This window comes from Colletes latitarsis, chromosome 3 (genome assembly GCF_051014445.1).
Source record: "Colletes latitarsis isolate SP2378_abdomen chromosome 3, iyColLati1, whole genome shotgun sequence".
Classification (NCBI taxonomy): Eukaryota; Metazoa; Arthropoda; class Insecta; order Hymenoptera; family Colletidae; genus Colletes; species Colletes latitarsis.
Window position 1 is genome coordinate 33,997,096 of NC_135136.1, and position 25,419 is coordinate 34,022,514.

The 25,419-nt window shown below is 38.5% G+C and overlaps 1 protein-coding gene across 5 annotated transcripts in view; it reads left to right on the forward strand.

Moving 5' to 3' along the window:
* Window positions 1-25,018, forward strand: part of Pde9 (phosphodiesterase 9) — a 207,494-nt gene extending 182,476 nt beyond the window's left edge. For all 5 annotated transcript variants that reach the window (XM_076762152.1, XM_076762151.1, XM_076762153.1 and 2 more), the window contains 4 exons: window positions 16,750-16,987; window positions 17,556-17,942; window positions 18,276-18,527; window positions 19,702-25,018. In XM_076762152.1, the coding sequence (XP_076618267.1) occupies window positions 16,750-16,987; window positions 17,556-17,942; window positions 18,276-18,527; window positions 19,702-21,489 (2,665 nt within the window). In that variant the 3' untranslated portion in view covers window positions 21,490-25,018. The remainder of the gene's footprint in view (window positions 1-16,749; window positions 16,988-17,555; window positions 17,943-18,275; window positions 18,528-19,701) is intronic.
* Window positions 25,019-25,419: the final 401 nt, after the last annotated feature.

Consider the following 25,419-nt stretch of genomic DNA (forward strand, 5'->3'; position numbering starts at 1 on the left):
TCAGCCGTGCAATGAATAGCAAACGATAAGTGACATAAGTTTCTTTTGATCGTAAAGAGTTAATTGCATTGTGATTAGAAGTTACAATGTTATTGTTTAACCATATTTTCTTACAACGTGAAACAATAACTCGATGCACAATGGAGGCGTTTAAAGTGTTGGGTGATTCTCCTACGTCATCCACTGTACATTCGTATTGATAAACGATAATCCGCTATAAACTGTTGTTATCAGAATTCTGGTTCAGTTTTAGCAAAAATTATTACTCCAGTAAATTCACCGCTACTATAAAATATTATGTTTCATTGTTACTTCTCCATCGGTGAAAATATGAAATATATTCGACTGATGGAATAATAAATCTGACTGAAATAATAATTCACGCGATTCAGAATCGATAATACGATGGTTGATTCGTGTGTTAAATATGGATTAAAAAACAATATATTTCTGATAGATTTATGAAAGTCCTTTTCTACTGGATTCAACGTTACATGTTTCTCGTTGTTTGATTCAATTTTTCCCAGATTGTTTACAGATGGTAAATATTAATTTATAATTAAACAGTCGTTTATAAATGTAATAAAACGATAGAGAATTGTTAATCCATCGAGCCATTGAAGAAAAGATACATCGTTAGAGATTACTGCAGCTATTTTATATTTCTCAGTAGTATAGCTCAATGTGTGATCAGACGCAGGGTTTTCGTTCCTACTACGCTGCACAAAAGTCTAGATATATTATTGATAATTGAAGTACTCGTCAATTTGTCATTTTTAATATAAATAAAAGTATTTATATTAAAATACTTTAATATAAAAATATGACAGTACACAAATTTACAGAGTCGAGAAATTATAAAACAAAGTACAAATATTCCCACGCGTATTTGAATTTTATTATTTGCAGTTGAAAGCAAACTAAACACTCTTACTTGCGGAAAATTATTCAATAAATGTAGATTGGGGTAGGTCAAATATTGGACCATCGAAATTCTATTCATTCGCAAAATGCAAATGTAAGTGTGTTCAAACATTTGTGCGGCAGTTTGCACGTCGGATATGAAATTCATTAAATTTTACTGTGACGCACGAAATGCTATATCAAATTATAAAAATATTATAAATAATCTTGCTTGTACGATATTCAAGTTTACTCTGACTATACAAAAACAGAAATTCGTTATTTTGATGTCGTCCTCTGTGGTTTGCATGGTGTTTTAATTGGAATAAATTCCTTTAATTAATTTCTATATTATTCAACTTATATTCCAGAAATATTTGGGTCACAGGATTGCTGAAATATTTTATATTTGATTGTTTCTACGATTAGGCTCGTCTCTGCTTCAAACACAGATATGTTATTCGTTATTTTAATTAATTTCTAAATTATGCAAATTATATTCCAGAAATATTTGGGTCACAGGATTGCTGAAATATTTTATATTTGATTGCTTCTACAATTAGGCTCGTCTCTGGTTCAAACACGGATATGTTACTCGTTATTTTCCTTTTCACGCAGAATTTCATGATTTCTAGACTAGAATTTTGGCGGTGTCCGTATGTGTCGGATCCTTTCTCGAGATGATGCTCGTGGGTATGAATTATTCAAACTATTTGCGGCGTACGCGACGCGTCCTGTGTTTGGAAGGAAACAATGTCATGTAACTACCGTTTTCAACGAGCTGACCGACACTTGGAGCGCAATGGATCGACGGTATCGCGTTGTCGAGCAGAGAAGCACGTTTGAAACCGATGAATCGTGAACGCGATGGCTGAACCGTGTCTGTTTCGAAAAATATTAACCGTTGCACTTTCGGAGATTTATACGCAAAATGTCTCGCGTCGAGGACGAGTTATATTTCGTTCAAAAATAAATCAAATAACGTGGAATAATATTTTTTTTATACGCTTCATCATTCGCAAAAATATTAAAACTGTTCTTTTTCAAATTGAGAAACTACTGCTCATAGTGAACATGCACGAATTCGAAATTTCGATATTAACGAAAGAAATTTTATTTTTAGCATACGTTGAGATAAATTAAAAGTATGAATGAATTTGAGGTGATACGCAGCAAGAACATTTATAATGCGTGTAATAATCTGTGGATGAAGTTCGTTCAAGGACGTTCAAGGTTAACTACGATGAAAAATAAGTTATTTCACTTAGTGTAGTGAGAAGTTAAAACCGGTCAAACTTGCTAGTCATGTTACTTATTTACATACGCGCTGTTTATAGAAGTATGCAAAATGAAAACCTCGAGCATCACATGCTTTAAAGTGATTCTATAAACCGTAGCAATTGTTTTCGTATTCGATTTATTTTCAAACGAAATACGTATGATAGATCTATTCAAGGATACAGAAATAAAAAATCTATGAAGTGATTGAATGTTTCTTCTATTTCTGATGGTCTTTTTTTTCTATTGCCAGAAGTACTACGAGAATATATCTGTTTATCCAAAATTATTTTTCTCCTGTTATTAAGAAAGCGTAGAGAGATTCACGACGTTGAGACGTATCAGCGAAACGCATGTTCGGCCGACGTAACTTCCAAAATAAAAATTTTATTTCACGTTTTTGATTTATCGTTGCACGTAGGGGCATTTCCGTTTCAGCCGCGCTGTTCGTTGTCGAACACCCTATATTTTGTCGACGTCGTTCGACACCATATTTTTGAGGAGTCCTCGATCGTGACAGGCGTAGATTGCAGCGAAATGCGAACGTTGTGCAAAACGACGACGGGGACGAGATAAATAAATGTCAAATTTTATTTTGTCAGCATCGACGCCGCGTGGGAGATTTTCCTATCGTCGCGATCGTCACCCAAAAGGCAAATAAATTGCCCAGGATCCGTCAGTTTCCTATATAACATTTATTCGCACGTCTCGAGGGCTTCCCGTGTGTGCTTACTTAAAAATACATGATCCAAGAAAAGACTCGGAAGTCGATTCCTCGAGGCGACCTTTCCACCCCGGGAGCAATTTTACATTTTTACTATCTTTTCATGGGACGATTATAGTAGTGTGCAAAGCTCTGATGCCGCATTAATTATTAATAAATCGAGTGCACTTGAAACGAAAGAGCGTTCTGGGAACGGACGTGTGAATATTATGGGTTTATTCCACTTCTCACGAGGATAGTGCACTCAACAAAGTAACGTATATAACATTTAAAAAAATCTAATTTGTGTAAGAAAATTTCTTGATGCCTTTCTCATGTTTTACGGGGGAATATTCCAATATAGAATACGTGGCGACGCTTCGCGCGCTTGCCATCAGAGGGCTACGCTCAACCTGTCTCTCTCACAAGTGCTCGACCAACCTAAGACAGGGCTTAATTCAAACACTATTTTTAATAAGCCCTTTCTTTACTCAAACTATTCACATAATACTATTTCAGAACTCGATCGACTGTTATGCCAGAGAGGGGGGCATAAAAATTTCTGAGGCCACTCTGATGTCAATTTCTTTTCCGCAGGAAAGATCTATGGAGTTTCTCGATCCTAATTAACGCGTTTAGTGATATTTCGATGAATGTATCCGCATATTTCTGGTGTAAACGATCAAACGACGAAACATACCGAAAAACTGACGGACGATTCTCAGTGACAAATTGACAAATCGGGACGACGTATGGCGAAGGGGGCGGGGGAAGAGAAGATTCCGTTTCCTGTTCCACACGTCCACGTTCGGGAAGATTATAAATCAGCGGTTTTTATTTGAACGCGCGACACACGCGAAGTGAGGCGAACACGAAGTTCCATAATAAATCAACTCGTCGCCGGGGCACATTAATGCCCTTCGTTGATCGCTGATAGCGCCGCAAGTTTATTTAAGGACTTGAAGCGACGAAAACGGAAGGGGACGGGGAGGGTTAGCCGCGGAATTATTTATTCATTTATCTGGCCGGGACTTTATCGCGCTGATACCTGCGGCAGGATGTTCTGTCGGCAGCGGGGAGCACCGCGCGTAAGACGCGCGCGGAATTTTGAACGGTTCATGAAAGGAGGAAGGTGGCAGCGATTGAAACACGAGGGAAAGAAAAAAAGAAGGGGAACGTCGGAGGAGGAAGTTCCGTCCCGCGAATTCCGCGTCCGTTGAATCACTGTTGAAATCAACTGGGAAGGAAAGGATCCTGGAATATACAGGACCATTCAAAATTGACGTCTTTGGTTTCCCAGATTTACAAAATTAGCTGATCCGTCCGTGTAAATGTTCCTTTTTCGAATAAGTGGAACGAAATCATCCCCGTTATTGATATCTAAGGGTTTGAACACTTTATGTACATTTAGTATTTATATATTTGACATTTTACCAAAAGCATTGCTACTTTTAATTATATGTAATTGAATGGTTTCTAATTCCTGGTGAAATTTTTATATTTGTCATTGTTTTTTCTTAGAAGCACATTATTAATCGATGGGTAACACCTTTTCGATAGAAACTTTGTCGCCATTTTCTCACATGTCTGTCTCACATTATTTTGTTAAAACTAATTTAATATCTAGGTTACTTTACAATATCGTAATATGCATACAATAGTTTGGAAAATTAAATTAAAAATTAGTGTTTCGTCTCGATTCGATCTCTTCGATAGTTTATAATACTTTAAAAATATCGTGCAAAGATTTTCGAACAATACCTAAACTTGCTATCACAAATTTGAGACACAACCGTCAATTAAATATTCTCTATTCGAACGTGGTGAAAGTAGAAATAAAAATTAAATTGTAAAGTTTCTGTTCGAAGAGTTAATTTAAATATATTTGAAAAAGTTGTGACAAATGTCTTCGCGGATGATCGTTGGTATTCGAGTTCGGAATTTAGTTGGTATTTTCAGAACGTTTTTCATATTTAAATGCGTCGTTAAGATAAACGTAATAACATGCACGCTTTCGGTCTACACGTGCTGAAATTTGAAAAGCAGGGTTCCTGTAAATTTTTTATTTCGTCGTATAAGTGAACTTGTTTGCTGTGACGTAAAAATCGCATACCTTCGTTTGCTTATCATACTTAAAAATGACATGAAAAGGAATATTTAGTCAGCGAATATATTACTCGGTTACGCGAAATAAATAAATAAATAGAAGCTTCTGATACGTCCTGTTATTCTAACAAATTTCAACATTTTCCATGGCAGACATTGTGAGCATAAAAAACACGTTAATATTATTATTTGTCAAAGAGACTTCCAGTGAGTTTTCTCTTTGAAACTTGTTATGGGTTCGATTGCTTTACGTAGAAAATTACAAGCACGTTCAAGGGTTGAAAGGCGACCTTTTCCCTCACAAGGGAAGTTCAACAATCTATAGACTTCAAAAGATTTGAAATTTTCCACAAATGATGTACACGTGAACCTAATCACATTGTTATTTTTTATGTTGGCCCCAATACGGTTCTAGGAGTGTTTTCACCCCTTCGGAGGAATTCTCTGAAACTATAAGAGATATTGGAAAGAAGTTAAATACAAAAGATTATACATGGCTTTGATAAAAGATTTAAAAAGTAGTTTTATATCTTTTGTTCTATATCTGGAAGCAAAATGAAAATGAATAAGAAGAAATTATCAATATACAATTTATTTTCTTTCATTTTGTGTATATGTTTTAATATTTTGTTGTCCTTGCTTGAAGAAAACTACTTACATATTTAAAAGAAAGATGTAGAAAATATGAAAAATCAGAATTTTGTAGAAATGAAAATCTATAGAACCTAGAATCGGTTTTTGATAAAAAAGAAAAATCAGAATTTTGCAGAGATGGGAATCTATAGAATCTAGAGAATCGTTTTTGGACCAAAATGAAAAATAGCAACGCGATTAGGTTCGCGTGTGCTTGATTTATGAAAAATATCAGATTTTTTGGTACATCGATTGTCGAACCCCTATTAGTTGGATCGCTTGTTCGCGCGACAGGGTGAAGTTTGCTATGTGGGTGGAAACGTACGCGAGCGTAAACAGTGGCTCTATCGAAACGCTGTCAAACACTTTGCGGTGCGTGCAGTTCAGCGCTCAAATCGACGCAAACCAGTCGTTGAATGCGAAAGGCGGGTTTGCACTTAAGTACGACCGCGTGACAACTGCATTCCGGCTGGCCTCGAGTTATAGACGCGAATTCCCTATTTTACTCGCTCTGATTAAATTAATCTTTCGCCTCGAGCGACCAGCGAGCGGTCAATAATATTGTCAACATCGACAAATAGTATTCGTGGCTTCCGAATGGATGCAAATGTTACAATTTATATCTTCAGGACTGAGAGACTCTGATATCGAAACCCCACGATTTCAATAAGTCCTTTTATATCCGTGTTCATCGACGAGGAACTTAAACATTAACTTCGGTCAGGAAACCCTGAAATCTCAAACATCGACAAATATTGGCAATATTGTTGACCATGTCGATATTGGAGGAACAATGTTGAAATCGAAGATTGAAACATTTTTAAATATTTTTAAATCAGAGCTTCGACATTTGGAAAGGGATGGAAATATTGACAATAATATTAATTAAATTATTTTATTTAGTATTCTAAATCTGAGAAGTTGAAATGTTTTTTAGACGAGTTTCATAGCATTTACATGGATCAGTTACCATATTTGATGTATAATAACTCGAGTTATAATTTGAATGAAAGTTGCCCAATTATTTTTATGCGCTATTAAATCCAATCCTTATTGCACCACAGAGGCATCTTTCATTATTTTCATTAATTTAAAAAGACCTAGTTTACAAATGACTACTTTTTAACAATATAGTACGTAACTCGAGAACGAATAATGCTCGAAACAATGTATGCACGAATACGCGTATCGTATCAATTAAATTAATATGCAAGTGAAGCCTAAATTTACGCTCCCAGAATCAGACTATTAAGCCGACGATGAAATTCGACATGAAACAACACGAAATTCTCCGAAAACTATTCTTGCACGATGGAAATTGTTCATAGTGGTAGATTTTACCGATACGTTCAAAGACTGTTATGTTATCTTTATATTCTCGGTAAATATTATTCTTTCTCGAGCTAGTTTGGATTGCTTCCCAAGAGATGACTATATTAAGTCGCATAAAGATATCAAATGTACATATAATACGAAAGATATTCTTCCCATCGAGACCAGTTTTCGCGATAAAAAAGAAAACCGTTCCCACGGTTCGTTAAGTTGGCTCGATCACGTTGGAACAAAAATAAAAGCAAATATCTCGTAAAGGTTTTGCAACGAAAACTTGCTCGGTCTTTCCTCGCGAACAAAGGTTTAACGGATTATTAAATTGAAGAATAAACGCAACGGCGAAAAAAGTTAATTAAATTCTCAACTGTGCAATTACTTTTGCGAAAGAAACAGCGCGCTCGATCTTTGTTCTGCTTTATTCTGTTTTTCTCAAAAATAGAATCTTCGTCCTGTAAGCGTTCTGCGTGAATTAGGAGAGCGTTTAGATCGATTAATATGTTTCCGCGTAGGCTAGTGAATCACTTGACAGGCTTATTTATCACCTGCAAACGTCAATTTGCACTCGATGAAATATTCGAGCGAACACTATGTCGAATAGTGAAGCTCACCGACTTTTCCAGTCTACGTGCATCAAATGCCAGATACGTTCGAGTAGTTTTAGTAACTAAGAAACTTTGATGTTCCGGCTGAGACATTTAAATGTCAAGTTATAAATAAGAGGCTACAGCTTTTGAGCATAATGTCGGAGTTGCTATTCCGCGGTGCAACCGACGTACGACGAATTTAATGTTGACAAATGGCGAAGCCTCTTCTTCCCCCATCTTCGATGAAGGCAATTTAAAACGATAAGGAAACTTCGCGCATGCAAACGAAGTGAACGCGGTCACGTCGTACGCGATAGAGGACGAAATATAATTTATTTGAACAATTATTTTAAACGCGCGGCTCATAAATATTTTATTATCTCTCGAATCGATGAAAATATTAATCAGCTTTGTACGAAAGAACAAGGAATTAATTTACGACCGATCGATGAAAGTAATCGACTCGTTAATGGAATTAATTAATTTCAGTGTCGACGTGTCCCGATATTGCCGTTTAATATATTATTTCGCGGTGGGCGTTTTCTAGTTTCGAAAATGGTCAATCGATGACCCGTTCCGGGACGCCTCTGTAAACTAATATACGATTTTATCGAAACATATTGAAAAAGAATTTATTGCGATCCCCTTTGCGTATTTTTCGCTTTGTAGTAGTATGATTGGAATATCGTAGCTGACGTAGGTTTCGTTTAGTATAAAAATGAAATATTCCACTTTACATTTTCGACCTTCTTCGAACGTATTTTATAGAAATAAGAACGACGGAAATTTAATCCCGATCGTGGCGATAATTTTCAACGATGTAATATTATCGATACGTTGCAATCAGAGGCCACGTGTTCCACTTTTATAAAGCTTAACGCGACTTTACGTTAATTCGAACGGACTCGTGGCAACGGTAGCATTTTTCAAACTTGCTGAAAAACATAACGATCGGGGACCTCGCAATTTCCAGTTCTCTGTGTCGGCCGTGGTCAAAGACGTCAGAATCACGTTGCGTTCTAAATTTCAAAGCGCTTCAAGTGCACGCACGTCATCGCGCTTTAACGTAAACCAGAAGCAGACTTAACTAGAGGGAAACAGAATTTTGCAATCTTCGTATTTCAAACGCACCACGCTGGATTCCGTGCATATTAAGACGCGAGATATCTATTTGTTCTTGGAATCTTTCGAAATCCTTCTATCTAGGTGTTGATAGAACTCTGTGGAACGAGTCTCGAATTTTTATCAGAGAATATTGATTCGTTAACCTATTACGAAAAAGATGAGAAAGAAGAAGTATAACTACGTTAATATAAAAATATAATGACAAGGAAAAGAAATGAGAAAAGCATAAAGTTGAGGGTTGAAAATTCATGAGTATATGCATATTAAGGAAGTTGGAGTAAAATGAAAAAGGGTCTATAGGTGTTGATAGAATTTTTTGGAACGAGTCTCGAATTTATATTAGAATATTAATTTATTAACCTGTTACGAAAAAGATGACAAAAGAAGGAGCATAACTACGTTAATAAAAAAATATAATACGAAAAAGAAATAAGAAAAGCATGAAAGTTTTGACGGTTGAAAATTCATGAATATATGCATGCCAAGGAAGGTGAACTAAAACGAAAGAGGGACTAGAATAATTTATGAATTATTAATTTACCTAAATTCCTAACTCGCGTTTAAATGTTTCCGAGTATTTCTGAGGGCGCTTATCGTTATCGTGGTGCTTTTACCTTTGACGTCGTAATTATATTCCGCGTCATGAATTTTTACGTGGCTCCATTAAAACGCATTGTCCTCCGTTGCATTCTTTATGCATTCGCGTAGCGAAGATCTGGCGGCGCGAGGCCGGAGAACACGTTCGAAATCATTTCGTGGGCGATTAAGCTCGTAGCCCTCGGGATTCTCGGTAAATTGAATTTCAAGTTGGATCGCGCGATTCAATCCGCCCGAGGGTTCACTTTTGACGCTCGAAATAATGAAATTCGGCGAGTGCACCAGCCCCATCCTATTTTAAAATGTGTACAGGTGAGAGTGGCACGCAATCCCAATTATTTACATAATGAACGACGTTACGAGAACCATCCGTAACAAAACCGAAATACATGGGAAGCTTGAAAAATTAACGAGACTTCTAATAAAACGAAAGCTGAAAGCGTGGACGAAATGATGTTCAAGTTGTTCGTTTTTAGAATATCATTTGGTAGTCACTTTTGTGTCAATAACGTGGCACTTAGCGTTTAGAAATTGAAAGCTTTTAAGCGGCTTTGAATGCATACAATATTTCAGGATTTAATGCCACTTTGAAAATAGCATTAAAAACCTGGAGAACGAGGCGAAGCTTGAAAGAGGTCTTTAATAAATATTCAGGAAAAAGAGATAACGGGGATTTTTTTAGAGAAATTGAAAAAGAAACTTAACTCCTCGCCGCGTTTCGTATAATCGTTTAAAGAAAATTCAGTGAATGCTCGTGCGTATGCAACGCGAACGTTATATCATACACTTTTGAGAAAAAATTCGTGCAATAAGCGATTAAAATGGTAATTTCGCGCATGTCCTGTCACGTACACTGCCCCAGTTGATTTTATAAAAATTTCCCTTAGCCAGAGAGGTTTCCAATTAAAATACAATTCTTACGAATATTTGTAAAGTCTTCTTCGACTTTAATTTTAGTTATTTAGTAGAAGAATTGCACTTGCATGCATCTTCTATCAAAGTAGACTTTATTTCAAACAATAAAAATACTGTAACACATTTACAGTGACTTAATCTGGTTTCTCTAATTCTGTGCAGTCTATTAACACGTTTGTTCGTCGTTTACTTCATTCTAGCGGAACAATATTTTAGTTGAATCTTTTCACACTGGAATCTGAACCTTAAAAATTGTAATTTTACTGTCATTCATACACGAATGACGCTGTGTAAATTTAAATCTCGAGGTGGTACGTACGTTCTACGGTGCGCTAAAGGCCCATATTCTTATGTTAATGCGTTTTGTCCGCAACGTGCTTGTAATTCACAGTAACAGAGTGTTTAAATTGTGTTGAGAAAACAGCAGTCGCATAAAATTTCCACAAAACACGTTCGCAGGTAACGAAACGCAACCGCCTTGTTTGCGTTCTTCCTTTCTCTGCGCGGCGATTTCATTCGAGCGTGTGTGTGTGTGTTTTTTTTTAATACACCATCGCTGGTGAATATCCAAACTATCGAAACAACCGTTGGAAATCTTTACATGGCGGGAATTCACTGGCGAGCGAACGAAATCCCCATGATCGTTTATAAAGGTTTCTCTTCCGCGGAAAGAACGCGCGCGAAAACAAACGCGGATCGATTTTCGTGTCGAAACAAGGCAAATAAACTGGAGCAAACGTGCCGTGTGTACGAAGCAAGAGCGTACAAGTACATCGATCGGGCGTAATGCAAATGTTGTAAGTCCGACGTACGTGGAAACCGTAGGAAAATATAGAACTCGAGAAACTAGACAGCTAAAGTTAATTATTCGAGACCGTAAACGTGTAACTTTCACGGTTGTTGGAAACAAAATCACTCTTGATAGAAAACGGAATTTCCAACTGAAATATGAAAAACTTACAGAGTAATTATTCTCTCGACAGTGTTTTCAACGTCTCGTTTGAAACAAACAAATCGATAATTTGGTACTCGATTAATTAAATTCTTTTACTTAATTTTAGATCTTAATTTAAAATTTTAATTTATATTATTTAAAATTAAGTAAAAGATTTTAATTAATCGAGTACCATATTATCGATTTGTATTTTTTTCAAACGAGACGTTGGAAACACTGTCGAGAAAATAATTGCGAGCTTTTTTTATTTTAGCTGCAGCGATTGGTAAAGTAAAATATTGAGCAGTTTCGATATGCAGTAATTATTTTTAATGCTCGGATCGTTCAGTTTTTTTCCACGGAAAGAAAGTAAAAAATGTGCGTACCGGAAAATACTTTCCATTTATATCCAATTTTTACGGTAAAATTCTCGATATATTGTATTCGTTCGTAAAGAGAACAATGAAAATGTATAAACAAAATTCTCGTCCAGTTGTTGGGAATCATATTAAACTCCCTACTTGTCGACGTAAATAAAATGGAAACCCAGGGATTGTATCGCGCAATCGTATTTTCCACCGGGGGCAAACACTATTGTTCGAGTGGGAAAAGTTACTCAAAAGAACGGTTGCAATTCCGCGTGTATGGTACATTTTCAAAGCGAAATTTTTCATTGCTATTCGTCAGTTATTCATATACTAAATTCCTCCCTTCGAAGTAGCAAATTCCATCGTTTATTCCGAACGAAATACTTGCAACAGACAAAGGAAACGTATGGTATATTAAAGAGATAAAAGCAAACGTTAGCCCAAAGGACTTAATAATTGTTTGTGTCATTAGAGTCTCTAACTTTTTCAAAGGATAAACTGATGAAGGAGTATTTTCTTAGAGAATTTAATACATTTTCTTTTTCTTTTCTTTCTTTTACTGATTATTATTATTTGGTCTTTTCGAAGCAATGCATTGGATATTTTATTTTCAACGTTTTGATTTTTTTAGATCTTCTTTTGGAATTGTTAATTCAGAGTGATCTTTACGTATTATAAATTGAACAGTATTAAGTAACACGAGAAGTAGAATGAAACCTAGAAATCAATTTTAGTTAGATTGGTACGAAATACATGTACAAGTGTCAAATTTGATTACATAGATAAATTTATGCAACGAATTACAATAATATTTTAAACACGCTAAATGAGTATATGAAATGGAAGGAAACAACGTGTAGGTTACAGAGAATAATAATATTAACTATATTTTAATAAATGAAACAGGAAACTAATCCCTAAAGTGAACTCTTTTGTCATTTGTATCTACATTGCCACATAATCACCACTATTCACTGCATACTCTTAACGATAGACACGATTCCTGGCATCCTCGCTAAGGAACTCAACGCTTTGTTTCCTTAACCAGGTTCTGGCAGTCTTGTCCTCTCTTCGGATTGAAATGACAAATAAAAACAGCTAAAAAGCGGAAGACGGAAATTTTACTGGAACACGACAATGTGTTAGACCTCGAATCTCAGAAACCAACAAAGACAACTGCGAAGTTGGATCTCATCCACTATGCATATAGATAAACCAGACTTGGCACTCGTGCAAACTCCAACCATTTCCTAAACTTGAAGGAATACTCGAGCATCCATCGACGCGAACGAAGGGGTAGAAAACAGAGACGAACTCGTTCGAATAAGTTTATAATTAAAATGTACTTGAAATATTGGATGTGCGTATGTAATTTCCAAATGAATGTTCTTTGGAAATATCGAGCGACTCTTAAACATTAATGGAAGCTTATTCCAACGTTTCTACGTAGTCTAGTCTTCATTTTTTCATTCAAAAATTCTCTTTTATATTTTTTTAACTAGTCAGTTCTTTTCTCTTCATAAACCAAGGATTAGCGGTGATTTTAAAAGATGTGTAGATATTTCATACTCTTTGCACACGGTACTTAATCTCATTTCATTGTTTTTTAGTTTTCAAACAGTTTCCCTGAGTTGTTCTGTCAATATTATTCTGGCGAGAGTACTTGCTTTGCCTTTGACGTACCCTGGGCGTGCTTTTAAGAAAGTTAAACAGAAACTAGTACAGGAAATCTTGTCCAAACACGTTACATACAATAATATTAGTTAAAACTATACGATAATAATATAAGAACATTTATTTATCAATATACACTGCTTGGATTATGCCTCTCTATCGGTTTTATAATTAAGCATTACTTGTTTCTTAATATTTTGAAAAAGCTGATCCGTTAATAGAAATAATACAGCGTAATAAACAACATTTGGTAAAAATAAGAATTCACGAGAAACAAGTTTCTCTCTATTTATAGTGAATCACCATTACAGTGTACGAATACGAGTGGCAATAACTGTATGTATAGTTTGAGGTAATGTATTTTCAAGAACCGAATTTGTAAAAAACGTAATAATTGAAAATCGAATTCACTTGGTTCGTAAGTCTGTTCCTCAGCATTCGTCGACACCGCCAAAGGATGATCGCGGACACGTAGCCTCCGGTTGCATTGGCCACGAAATGTTATTAAGATACCGTTATCTCTGTAATAACCTGCCGTTGCCAGGTTGTAATGGCAAGTGTCACAAAGCAAACATTATCGCGTGGTACGATTTGATGCGCGGACTAAATGTGGATTACCAATTAGCGGTCTTCATTACCACGTGCTTCGGCTTGATCTCCTTGATCCCAGGTTGATCTGGATGCATCGATTCGATCGAATCCGAACGCGATTCCAAGCGAGTATATTTCCAGTCGCTTTATTCAAATCCCACAAATTCTACAAGTTCCGTTTGGCTTCTTTATTTAACACTAAACCTATCACGACTAGTCGAATGACCGTTTTTAATATTTCGTTTAGGATTTCTAACATGCAATATTATTTATCGCCATTTAATTTCACGACTCTTCTTGTAGTGTACGTACAATGAATTTTCTCAATATTCACTTCTATTCTTATTGTTTGTTTTCTAAGAAAAATGACTGGTCATCTGACCGGTTGAACGATTTATATTTTTTTATAAAAAACAGGACAAAGTTTGGTATTAAATTCTGGTTAGCTTCCGATGCAAATAGGAAATATATAGCAAAGATAAAAGGAGACAATATTCCACTGTTTTAGAACAGTCTAATAATGCGTATTAAAAATAGTTAAACTTTACACACATGCAGTTCCGAAACTATTAATGTTTTATTAATAATTGAGCCACTGTTGGCAGCGGTGAAGCTTCCCCTTTAAAATGGCTTTTGGTTTTTGGCGATCCGACTTTCCGTTTTCGAGATATCGTAATTTATGTAAAAGGTAATTTTTTAATTTCGCTCTCCGTCTTACGAAAGCCTATTAACGCATATTAAAAATATTAAAACTTTAGGCGCGTGCAGTTCCGAAACTACTAGCGTTTTATTAATTATTGAGCAATTGTTAGAAGCGGTGAAGCCTCCCCTTTAAACTGGTTTTTGGTTTTTATCGATCCGACTTTTCGTTTTCGAGATATCGTAATTTATGTTAAGGGGTAATTTTTTTAATTCGACTATCTCTGTCTCCGTCTCACGCGTCGGACCTCTTTGTCTCGCAAGTGAGTGACGTAGAGCTTACTACTTACTACGAGCACGTGCGGTCAACGACCTTGGCAAGGCCGTAGTAAGAAAGTTCATTGATCTTGCGACGTAAACAGACTTCGAAGCCTCATATCTCCGAAACTAGCCACCGCATCGACTTGAAACTAAAATCGCTATATCTCCGGAACTAATTAAGCTATCGACTTGTACAAACGCTCATTTTAAAGGGCTTTTCATCCCCTATCCTATGAACGTAACAACTACTATAATTTATGCTCTCTTCTATGTTTAAATGTACTTTTTCTTTAAACAAAATAGTATTTCTTTTTTTACTACTCAGTATTTGGATGAAACGTTTAAAAAATCAGTATATCGTGAGATATTTCGTACACTACTATTCTTCATTACAGAATTAATATGATCGAACAGTCCTTGAGCATAGAGTCTTTACGTAAAAGAATCTTCTACATATAAAATATTAACATTTAATATTACGTAGTAGTCTTATTATTTAAGGTTGGTGGATTTGTATTAGACAGAGAAAGAAATTTCAAAGAGTTAAATAGTTTACAGTGGCAACCGTAGAAATGTAAAATTATTACGTTCCAGGGAATGTTCTCGCGCGTTTATCTTCCCTGGTTTTTTAATTTTGCGCAAGAATTTTAATTACGTCGGTAGCATTTCACGGGAATTTAAGCTGTCTTCTTCGCGCAATTATTCGTTACAAATAATACTTTTTAACCTCTTCGTGCTCACTGTAATGTTTATTCTTACTGCAACATCAATTGTGCGTTTCCATTTATGGATTATTCTTTGAGATAAGAACACCACTTATATTCATTTTCAACACAATAATAAAACAGATAGTACATTATACAACAATAATTGTTGCATTCATAATGTATACATCGATTTACGTACATAATCATTTTCTTTATTCGAACTATTAAGGAGTACCTAATAACGTATGCCATATTTCGCGCCACAGAAGCAACCACGTACGTTATCTGTCACATTACTCATGTGAATCGATATGCTCCTAATGTAATTCCAATCTGTCATAGGTTGGCTTCCACGTTGATTTAGTTCAATAAGCGGATAACCCATTATTCCACAAAGTACTGAATGCTGATCAACATCCGCACTCCGATGAGATGGCATATTAATCCAATTAATTTCATCTCGACAGGAATCCAAACCGTTGATTTCTCAATCAAAGGGACCAGACTTTGCACGTGGGACGATTTATTCCCTCGAATGAATCGCTAATCGTCAACTTATATACCATCCATTCTCCCAGAATATTAAACAGAATTCATGTGCAGTTGCAATGCTTCTTTGAGACTATGCATTGTCGTTGCAAACGATCTGTACGAATGTACGCGTCACGTTTCAATTAAAATGAATACGAATTTTTTGGGGAAAATCCGTTTCTGTTACTCTTGCATATTTATGAGTCATCGATACGAGATCACAGACATTCAAATCACGTTTTTGCTGGAAAACTTTCAGACTGTACAGATGATTTATGTGTCTCACGTATGACATAATGACGCTCGGCGGTAGGAAAAGAATTTTCAAGCGATTTTACAAATATTCTGCTGGAAAGTTTCTCCGTTATTTCCGGACGCCGCATATTTTAAACCAAATCCAACATTCGGTTTGTTTATTTTAAAACACGTTCGAAATTAAAATCTCTTTTTGTATACACAAACCTTGACTTCATAAATTCTATTATAATACGCACATACGAGTGGTCGAATATTTTAAACACGTTCGAAATTATTTAGAATTAATCTCTTTTTGTATACACAATCCTTGACTTCAAAAATTCTGTTATAATACGCATGTACGAGTGGTCGAATATTTTTGAGCGTTAATACACATTATTATCAAATCTAAAAGGGTTGAATCGTCCAACCAGTACCTGTGATACCCATTTGAGGGGTAATTATAATTCTGGGAATTAATTGAAATAAAAATGGGGGGAATTGGTACCGCAAATTTGTTCAGAAAAATTGTTCTATGGTTAAAATAATAATGTTTACGATTCTGTTTCAGCGACGTATCAGTGTCATCGAGCGTTTTGGAGTGGCTGCGCTCTCCATCTTTCGACGCCCGTCAGTGGGAAGACGAAGAGCTGTTGCTGCTGTTACAGACAATGTTCGTCGAGCTCGACCTACCTCAAAAGTTTCACATTCCTTTACCAATCCTGAGGAACTTCCTCTACGAAGTTTACAACAACTATAACGAAGTGCCATTTCATAATTTCAGGCACTGCTTCTGCGTGGCGCAAATGGCAAGTATATACGACTGCACACATTTCCATCGAAATAACTTCGCTCGAAGCTCGGCTCTTAACGAACGGGTTTCATCTACTCCCAGAAACCGGCATGGACGGCATTTAAATTATAATTATCGAATAATGTTTGCATTTGCATTTAAAAATATCAAATTCAAAGTGTCTGTCCTCTTTGAAGCCGTTGTTGTATTTAGAGTGACATTTTTTGGAGCAAGATGCTTACGAGCGACGAGAATATAATTAACGTTATTTAAACTATCTTGTATATTCTGGTTCCTTTGTCCAGACTTGCTTTTAAACATAAAAAACTGTGTTTGAGAATCAACGAATTTTCACTGAAAAGAAATACCTTGATATAAAAAATATTTAGTATATAATTTCTCTTCGAGTATAGTAAAACTCAATAAAGACACGGTTAAACAAAAATGCGTTTTAAACATTTCCCATAAGGGTAAATTTACCAAAAAAAGAAAGGGTTCTTGTGGCTCGTTTTACTTTCATGTAAAACTATTTTTATTTTTGTAGAGTTCGAAGACATATTTTAATAAATCTTCTGGATTTGCAGATGTACGCGATAGTCTGGGCAGCGAATCTTCCGTCGCGGATCGGCGACCTCGAGGTTTTTATACTGATCGTCTCCTGCATCTGTCACGATCTAGATCATCCGGGATACAACAACATTTATCAAATAAACGCTCGTACCGAGTTGGCTCTGCGGTACAACGATATCTCGCCTCTGGAGAACCACCATTGCTCCGTGGCGTTTCGCATCCTGGAAGCGCCTGAATGCAACATATTGGCGTCTCTGGATAACGCGACCTATCGAATAGTGCGCGAGGAGATCATCAGATGCATCCTCGCGACGGATATGGCCAGGCACAACGAGATCCTCGGGAAATTCACCGATATCATCCCGGAGTTCGATTATTCCAACAAATCCCATATCAATTCAGTAAGTCTCTCACTTTCTCCTAGAAACGAAATTCGTGCAGTTGCCTTATGTTCCTTTCCGTAAAAGAATTGCTCTTCTGCCTTTAAGTTTCGAATTCCTTGTTCTCAAAATAATACGTAACAGTCAAACATTTTAAATACGTGAACTGTGAAACATTTTATGGTTTTCATAAAATACATTAGCCTTGTTAGATGATAAAGGAACAGTTGTGATCAGACGTAATCGTTCCATAATAATCAGAAGAGTTTTCTTTGCTCCTTGTAATGCTTTCAAGCACGATAAGAATCGAGTCCCAAATTGTGTTTTGTATCGCAAATTGACAACCTGTTTCAGTTATCAATGATCCTCATCAAAGTGGCGGATATTAGTAACGAAGCCCGACCGATGGAAGTCGCGGAACCGTGGCTGGATAGGTTGCTTCAAGAATTTTTTAAGCAGAGCGACATGGAGAAGCTCGAGGGACTTCCTGTGACGCCATTCATGGATCGCGATAAAGTGACCAAACCGTCGTCCCAGGTCAGCTTCATCGGTCTAGTTTTGATTCCTCTTTTCGAGGCCCTCGGGGAACTGCTTCCTGAACTGCAAGTACGTCTGCCATCATTTTCAATATTAATAAACTGCATCCCCTACAATTTCTCGCCAAAATTTCCCGCGAGACGTTCGATACTTTCTTCAGCCAAGTTCTTAAATTTAAAACATTCGATATTCTGGAACTGCTTTCATCAGGAATCTGAAAATATTCATATTCGAACACATTACTATTATTATTACATTAACAATCAATGACTATGGATGTTTATAAACTTATGAGACGTTTTAGTTCTCAAAAAACTACAGAAGTATTATATTTAGGGGTTGAGACAATCCTCTACAAAGCTCCCATTTCATTAATTCTATTAATAGAAATATGAATTTGCATAAAGATTCAGTTCAGTCATGAAACAAAGAAATAACACGTTGACTGCCACAATACTATCGAACGAAACGATTTCAGACACTACTCGTCTCTTTTATTTTTAATGAAAATTTAATTTCCCAAAGTACTTTAATTTTTATTCACTTTTAAAATTTCTACAATCCATCGTTCGTAAGTGACAGTAACAAATCATCTACGAGTTAGTTCATACTTGGTAGTCAACAGGTTAATAATATACCGATGAAGTAGTTGCAATTTGTCATGGGTAATTTATGAAAGATTGAACTATTACATCGCATAATTGCGTATTGAAAGCTAAGTATATGAGGCTGTTTATCCGCGTATGACATTCCGCGCGGATTATAAAATAACCTATTCGGTTCAATGATGTCACCCAACTGTTGCTACGCTGTACTCGTTACTTCAACAACAAAGTAGTTTCACTGTTTTCGTTTCTTTACGAGCTGCGATTATTTATTCCCCTATCGAACGTCTCCCAGAAATTTCAAACAATCCTTACGTATGCATCAATAGAGTAAAACTTTACACTTCTACTCGTTTCCAACAAATTTTTGGAAGCCTCTCACGCTGGTTTCTATCATATATCTATAATAAAGTATTAATATTTTTATATGAAATTTTTGCAAGAAGTAGCTTAAGAATTGTATTGTTCGAAAACATTAAATATTTATTAGAAAAAGTTTCAAAGTTACACCCCAAAAAATTCTTGAAAATTGCCTATATTTAATTCTCAAGTCGAAAGATCATAAACAGTCAATTTTATCGATATTACGAGAACTATTGAAACAAATTTTAAGTTACGTAACTGCCTAATTGTTTCAGAGTCTGATAGTCCAGCCAGTGAGGGAAGCGTTAGAGTACTATCGTAGATTGAACGAGGCTGCCAAGGACGAGCGTCACCATAGAAAAAGCTTGGCGGACCTGGGGGAATCGACGCCGCTGACGACGACGCCTGGTGGTATCGGTTCGTCGACGGTGGTGAAGTCCACCTCGTCGCACAGCATGCGCTCGAAACGTTCCGCCGGGACGATTCACTCGAGATCGCGGTCCACCGACGAGGATATCACGGAGAACCTGACGGCGGAGGACGCGGAGAACCTGGAGAGCTCCGACCCGGAGACAGCCACGGAGGTGGAGGTCAGCGAGAAGGCGTTGAAGTTCAAGATCTCTACGGAGGGTTCGTTGGTCGGGCCGCCATCAGGTAGGAAAAGCTACCCGGGTAGTCGGAAGGGTAGTCGAGAGAAGTCTTCTTTGGATTATCATAATCACGACCTGGCCAGGGCTGTCAGGGAGCACGAAAGAAGACGAAGCAAAGGAGAGAATTTCGGGAGCGATCTGAACTCGCCGGTCAGCGCTAGGTCGGCGGAGGGAACGAGGATCCTGGAGGAGCTGGAGAAGGACGACACGGTTTTCTCGGAGAAGAGGTTGGTCGAGGGTAACGGTAACCTGGTGGTCGAGACGCAACAGAGGAACAACCTGAAGAGGGCGGGTAGCTTGGTGGAGAACGATCAGGAGGTCAGGTCTAGTCGCAAGGAGGTTCAGAGGGAATCTATCGGTCTCCGTTGCTGCTGCGACGACAAAGGCGGCTCCAACAATCACAAGTCTCTGTTCTCGCGACTCCGGAACTTCACCGATCGGCTGAACATCAGCTTCGATTCGAAGGACTCCCCGTCGCCCAAGTTGACCAAGCACGTGACGAAGACGCTGAACAAGAGCAACTCGGTGAGCAACGCGTCGTCGCCTACCACATCGTCCAGGCACAACAACGCGTCCCTGTCGGTCTGCAAGCGGTGCAACCTCGCGAAACCCGCGGCCAGAGAGGGCAAGGCCATCGCCACGGTGGTGGAGCTGTCCTCGGTGGACAAGAGAGCCACCACGCTGCCCAAGGTGAGGAAATCGGCCGATTGCAAGAACAAAAGCTGGCGGACGGTGTTCGCCAAGGAGAAGAGCTCGTCCACCTCGCTGGAGACCCTACCGGGCGCGATGTCGGAGGCCTCGTTGACGGAGCACCGACGGAACTTCTCGAACCCCGAGGGTAAATCGCAAAGCCTGAAGGAGGTGGAGCAGAAGAACCTGGACATCGAGTTCGGTGAGATAAACGTGCCAGCGAGCAAACAGAAGCAGCCGGAGATCGTCGTGGAGACCCAGCACGCGTCCAGGGAGGACATCCAGGAGGACGTAGGTAAGATCGAGATCAGAAGGAGCTCGGCGAGCATGGAGGACATCTCGAAGATGACCAAGCAGACCGAGAGCGTGATGCTCGGTTCGTTGGAGCCAAAGAAAGCCGAGGAACGCCCCCACGCCGGTAGCCTCGACTCGATGCTGTGCAAGGACTCGACCAAGTCCAGGAAGAAGCCGTTGTTCTCGTCACCGGCTACCTCCAAGAAGTCGTCGCCCGGGCTGCTGTCGCGATTCAAGTCCGGGATGAGCGTCGACAGCACCAGGAGCAACAGCAACAGCGACTCGTTGCACGATCAGAACTCCCAGTCGCCAAGCGGTTGGATATCCTCGCTGACGGCGAGCTTCCGGCCGAAGAGGCAGGTCCTGGAGGCTCAGGCTCCCCCGTCGTCCCATCCCCCGCGTTCACCGAGTCGGGAGGAGATCAAGTGATACGGCCTGGTGGTCGAGGACTCTTCCGAGAAACAGTTGTCGGGCCTGCACAGGTGGCTGGCTGAGAATTTCTTTTGTTGCAGCGGTTGAACGCGAACGTTTCGCTTCGTTAGCGGAGGGAGGGTCGATGATCGGAGGAGGCGGACGGAGCCAAAGATCGTTGACGATGAGGGGAACGATAGATAGAGAAGTCGAGGGGTAACCGTGAGTGACGTACGCGGTGTTCGTTTTTTTTTTTGGGGGGGGGGGGACGTCGATTCGGTCGGGCGATCTCTCGCGAGGGATTCTGACGAGGCTTTTCCCGGGGGTTTCGAGATCGATTCGATCTCTCGACGACGTTTCTTTTTGTCGCGCAGTCGACCAGGAACACTTCAGTTCGCGCGGGAGGACTCGACTGCCCCGATGATGGCCTGTAAAATAATAATACGAGATCAAAGAGAATAGGGTTTTAGGGGGGAGCGAAGTCAAACGTTGTAACGAGGATCAAACGCAATTAAAATTGTCTTAGTACATGCGTGTAGTATGTCGATTAGCTGTTTCCAAATGTAGCCAGAGAATGTGTGAGTGTAATTAACGTTCGTATCGAAGCCAAACTGTCGAACAAGTGGCAAATACCAAATATATGTATATTGCTCCTAATTATCGATCTCTGTTCTGAAAGCGTAGTGGGAGTGGGAGGAAGAAAGAAAGAGCGAGCGAGAGAGAGAGAGAGAGAGAGAGAGAGAGAGAGAGCTTTTGTGGTTGATGATACGCGGTGGAAACGAAGGTTCGTTTCGACAGGCGTAGGGGAGACGCAAAGCAGTCGATTTGGGGGAGGGGGGAGATGAAAGAGAAGGGGATGCACATGGCTTGAAGAATAATAAGAAAAGAATGCGCATTATATAGACTATTTTATTTATTGTCCAATTAAAAGAATAGCCTAATGAGTAATCATTAATGTTGTTCGTTATTATACATATATACATATATATATACATAAAGAAAAAAAACTATATATATATATAAATATATGCAAGGCGCAATGTATACAAAGACGTGAAAATATGCAACTCCCATCGAGACGAAAGCGTACATATATAAATATATAAATATATAAGGAAAGAAATCATATAAAGATGCAAATCTATATAATACAGGAGGAGCGTAAGCGCGTAGGTAGAAAATGGAACGGATTCCGACGGGCAACGTCGCGTCGAATCACGATCGAATATACTAAAACGAAGAAAGAATGTTTCCCGGTGTAACCCCGTGAAACGTCGCGAACACGAGAACGCGCGGAGAACTTTCCTGTTGGTCTGCCAGAAATTTAGACGAACGTCGATTAAACGCTGTTCACTCGTGAGAAGGTGTCTTCCTCCGATCGAAAGCTACGAACTGATAAATAATTTCCGTGTTACGCGACGATGTAAGATGAAAATTTAACGACGAGCGACGACGATTCGTTCTCGACTTGCACGCGTAAACATTTGCCGATCGAAGACAATGGTACTTTCGTTCCGTTCGTTTCCCGCTCGCCGCATAAATTTTTCACAGATCGACAAATGTCCGACTCTCGAATCGTTTTGAAACGCAGATGAACGGTGAACGGGAGAAAACTATAAACGTAACGCAGCCTAAACCGGTAGCCTCCGTCGTGGAGAGTAATATTAAAAGAAAAAAAAAACAACCCCCGTGATCAGTTCGTCCACAGCGCATCACACACGTGTTTCTCAGCCTCGACACAATTAGTTCTCTAACGGCGTCTCGCTTTTTTCATTTTTAGATGTTTATATTTTTATACTCCACCAGTGTGTCTGTACGGCGATTAAAAACCGCATGTATTGTTGAACTCTAGTCTTATGTTATTGTCTTCAGCACCCAAAACTCGTTTTGGGCATTCTTCGTTTTCTACGGCGATCGTAGAGCGGGAATATGAACCCTGCATTCTGCGCAATGCTTGTTCGATTTTTCCCTTCGGAGCCGCGGGAAGAGATTCGATCGAATCCTTTTGAAAAACTTTTAATACGCTTTGCCAATACGGTCTTACAAGCGAGACGTAAATCGTATTTTATATTGTAATTTGGAAAAATCGTATAAAACTGGCAAAGTAAGCTTGAAAATAAGGACAACGGGGAATCGTACAGAATAAGAATAAGTCGAGGATCACTAGTCTCTTAGCCCCTTAGATTCATTGAAAAAGATCACAGGTTTTAACTTAAAATGTTTATATCGCGTTTGACGTATAATAAATTCGATATTAAAATTCAGTGACTCGCTAGGAGAGGGCAACATTTTGAAATTTAGAATTAAATACAGCATTTGCTTCGTGATTATTCTTTTTAGTTTTTGACTATAGAATGTGATGATAAAGTTTGTATAGAATACTGTCAGATATTCAATGTATCAAAAGAGGTTTTTCACTTTTACTCCCCTTGTTTCATCTTATTGTTAGAATATACCAAATATAAATACATGGTTCTATATTCAAAATTGTTCCATATATTTTCAAATAATTGTTTTTGGTACTTTCTATTAGACACTGATTTAAAAATCATATTTTTTGTGGTGTTCTTAGGATCTTCTCTATTATATTTAGACCTTAAATTATGCAATTATAAATTCGTGCAATATACTCCCGTTTTGCAACCAAGATTCATCCAGCATTTTTCATAACACGAATGACTATAATTTACATGTTTCATTCACTCATTACTTCTGAAACAATGTTATTGCAAATGCTATTTTAAGTAACAGGTTATCTTGTTTCAAAGTTACTCCATTTTAAAAATACTATTAAAAATAAGAATTCTATATTAACGAAAAAGATATTTATAAATATACAGGTTATTCAACAGGTTTCCATGCAAACTTTACTAGCATATTAGAAGTACCCCGAGTCAAATTTCAAATAGGAAAATAAATATTTCAAGTAACAGTTTCCTACTTTTGTTTCAACTAAAGTTTGACAAGGTTGTAGTTACAATCGAAACGTTATCGTCGAATCGACGGAATCTCTTCCCGCGGGGCTCAGGATTTGCGCGAATATTTTCACTCCAGCCCCTCCCACGCCGGACACGAAATCTCACGCGAATCTTTCCACCCTGTGGAACCACGTCGAAATCTTGAACCGTAACAGTGGATCGAGGAAAGGGATCGACGAATGTGAGAGACGCAAACGGCGTCTTCGAGCGAGCGAGCTACGTCGAACCATAATAACGTTGTATACACGCTATAATATAAATTATTAAACTTCCAGTGGTACGAGAGAAAAAAGTATTTGGTAAAATGTTTCGCTACGTCGAACGCAGCCACCAGCCGGGGGGTAGTCAAATGCTTTTTTCGTTCTATCACTCACTGTCTGTGCCTGACCTTTGTCAATATTTATTTGTCTCTTCCTAGACAGTAAAATCGATTATCCGTCGGACGATATCGAGCCGCGAGGCGATTTTTTCCTAATCTATATCGGACCACCTGTACCGACAATCGAACTTTCCGATCACCGGTGTGTTATTATTTCGAGCGATGTGGCGTCGGTCGATCGCAAAAAGAGTAATAAATCGGGGACCTCGGTTTCCGGAGGAAATCAGGACGTCGACGAGGACCGAGAAGAGGAGAATAAACGGGAGACTCGACGGTCCAAAACGGTGTCGTGGGAGGTACGACGTCGCGTTTCTACTCCGTCAATTGATCGTTTATCCGCGCCGAGGTAGTCCTCGTGTCCCAATCGTTCTCGTCAATTACGAAAGGTATCGTAATCGATCCCACGTTTTCTCCTACGTGGCGGCGGGGAGGACGATCGCGACGATCGTGAAACGCAGGCCGCGATCCTGAAATTCCACGAGAAACCTCTGGGGGTTTACTCGTCTCTGCAGCCTCCGTGTTCCTTGGTTTCCGTCGTCCGTTCAACCTCCTACGCCGCAAATCGAAGCTAATTAGCGAGTAAGGAATCGA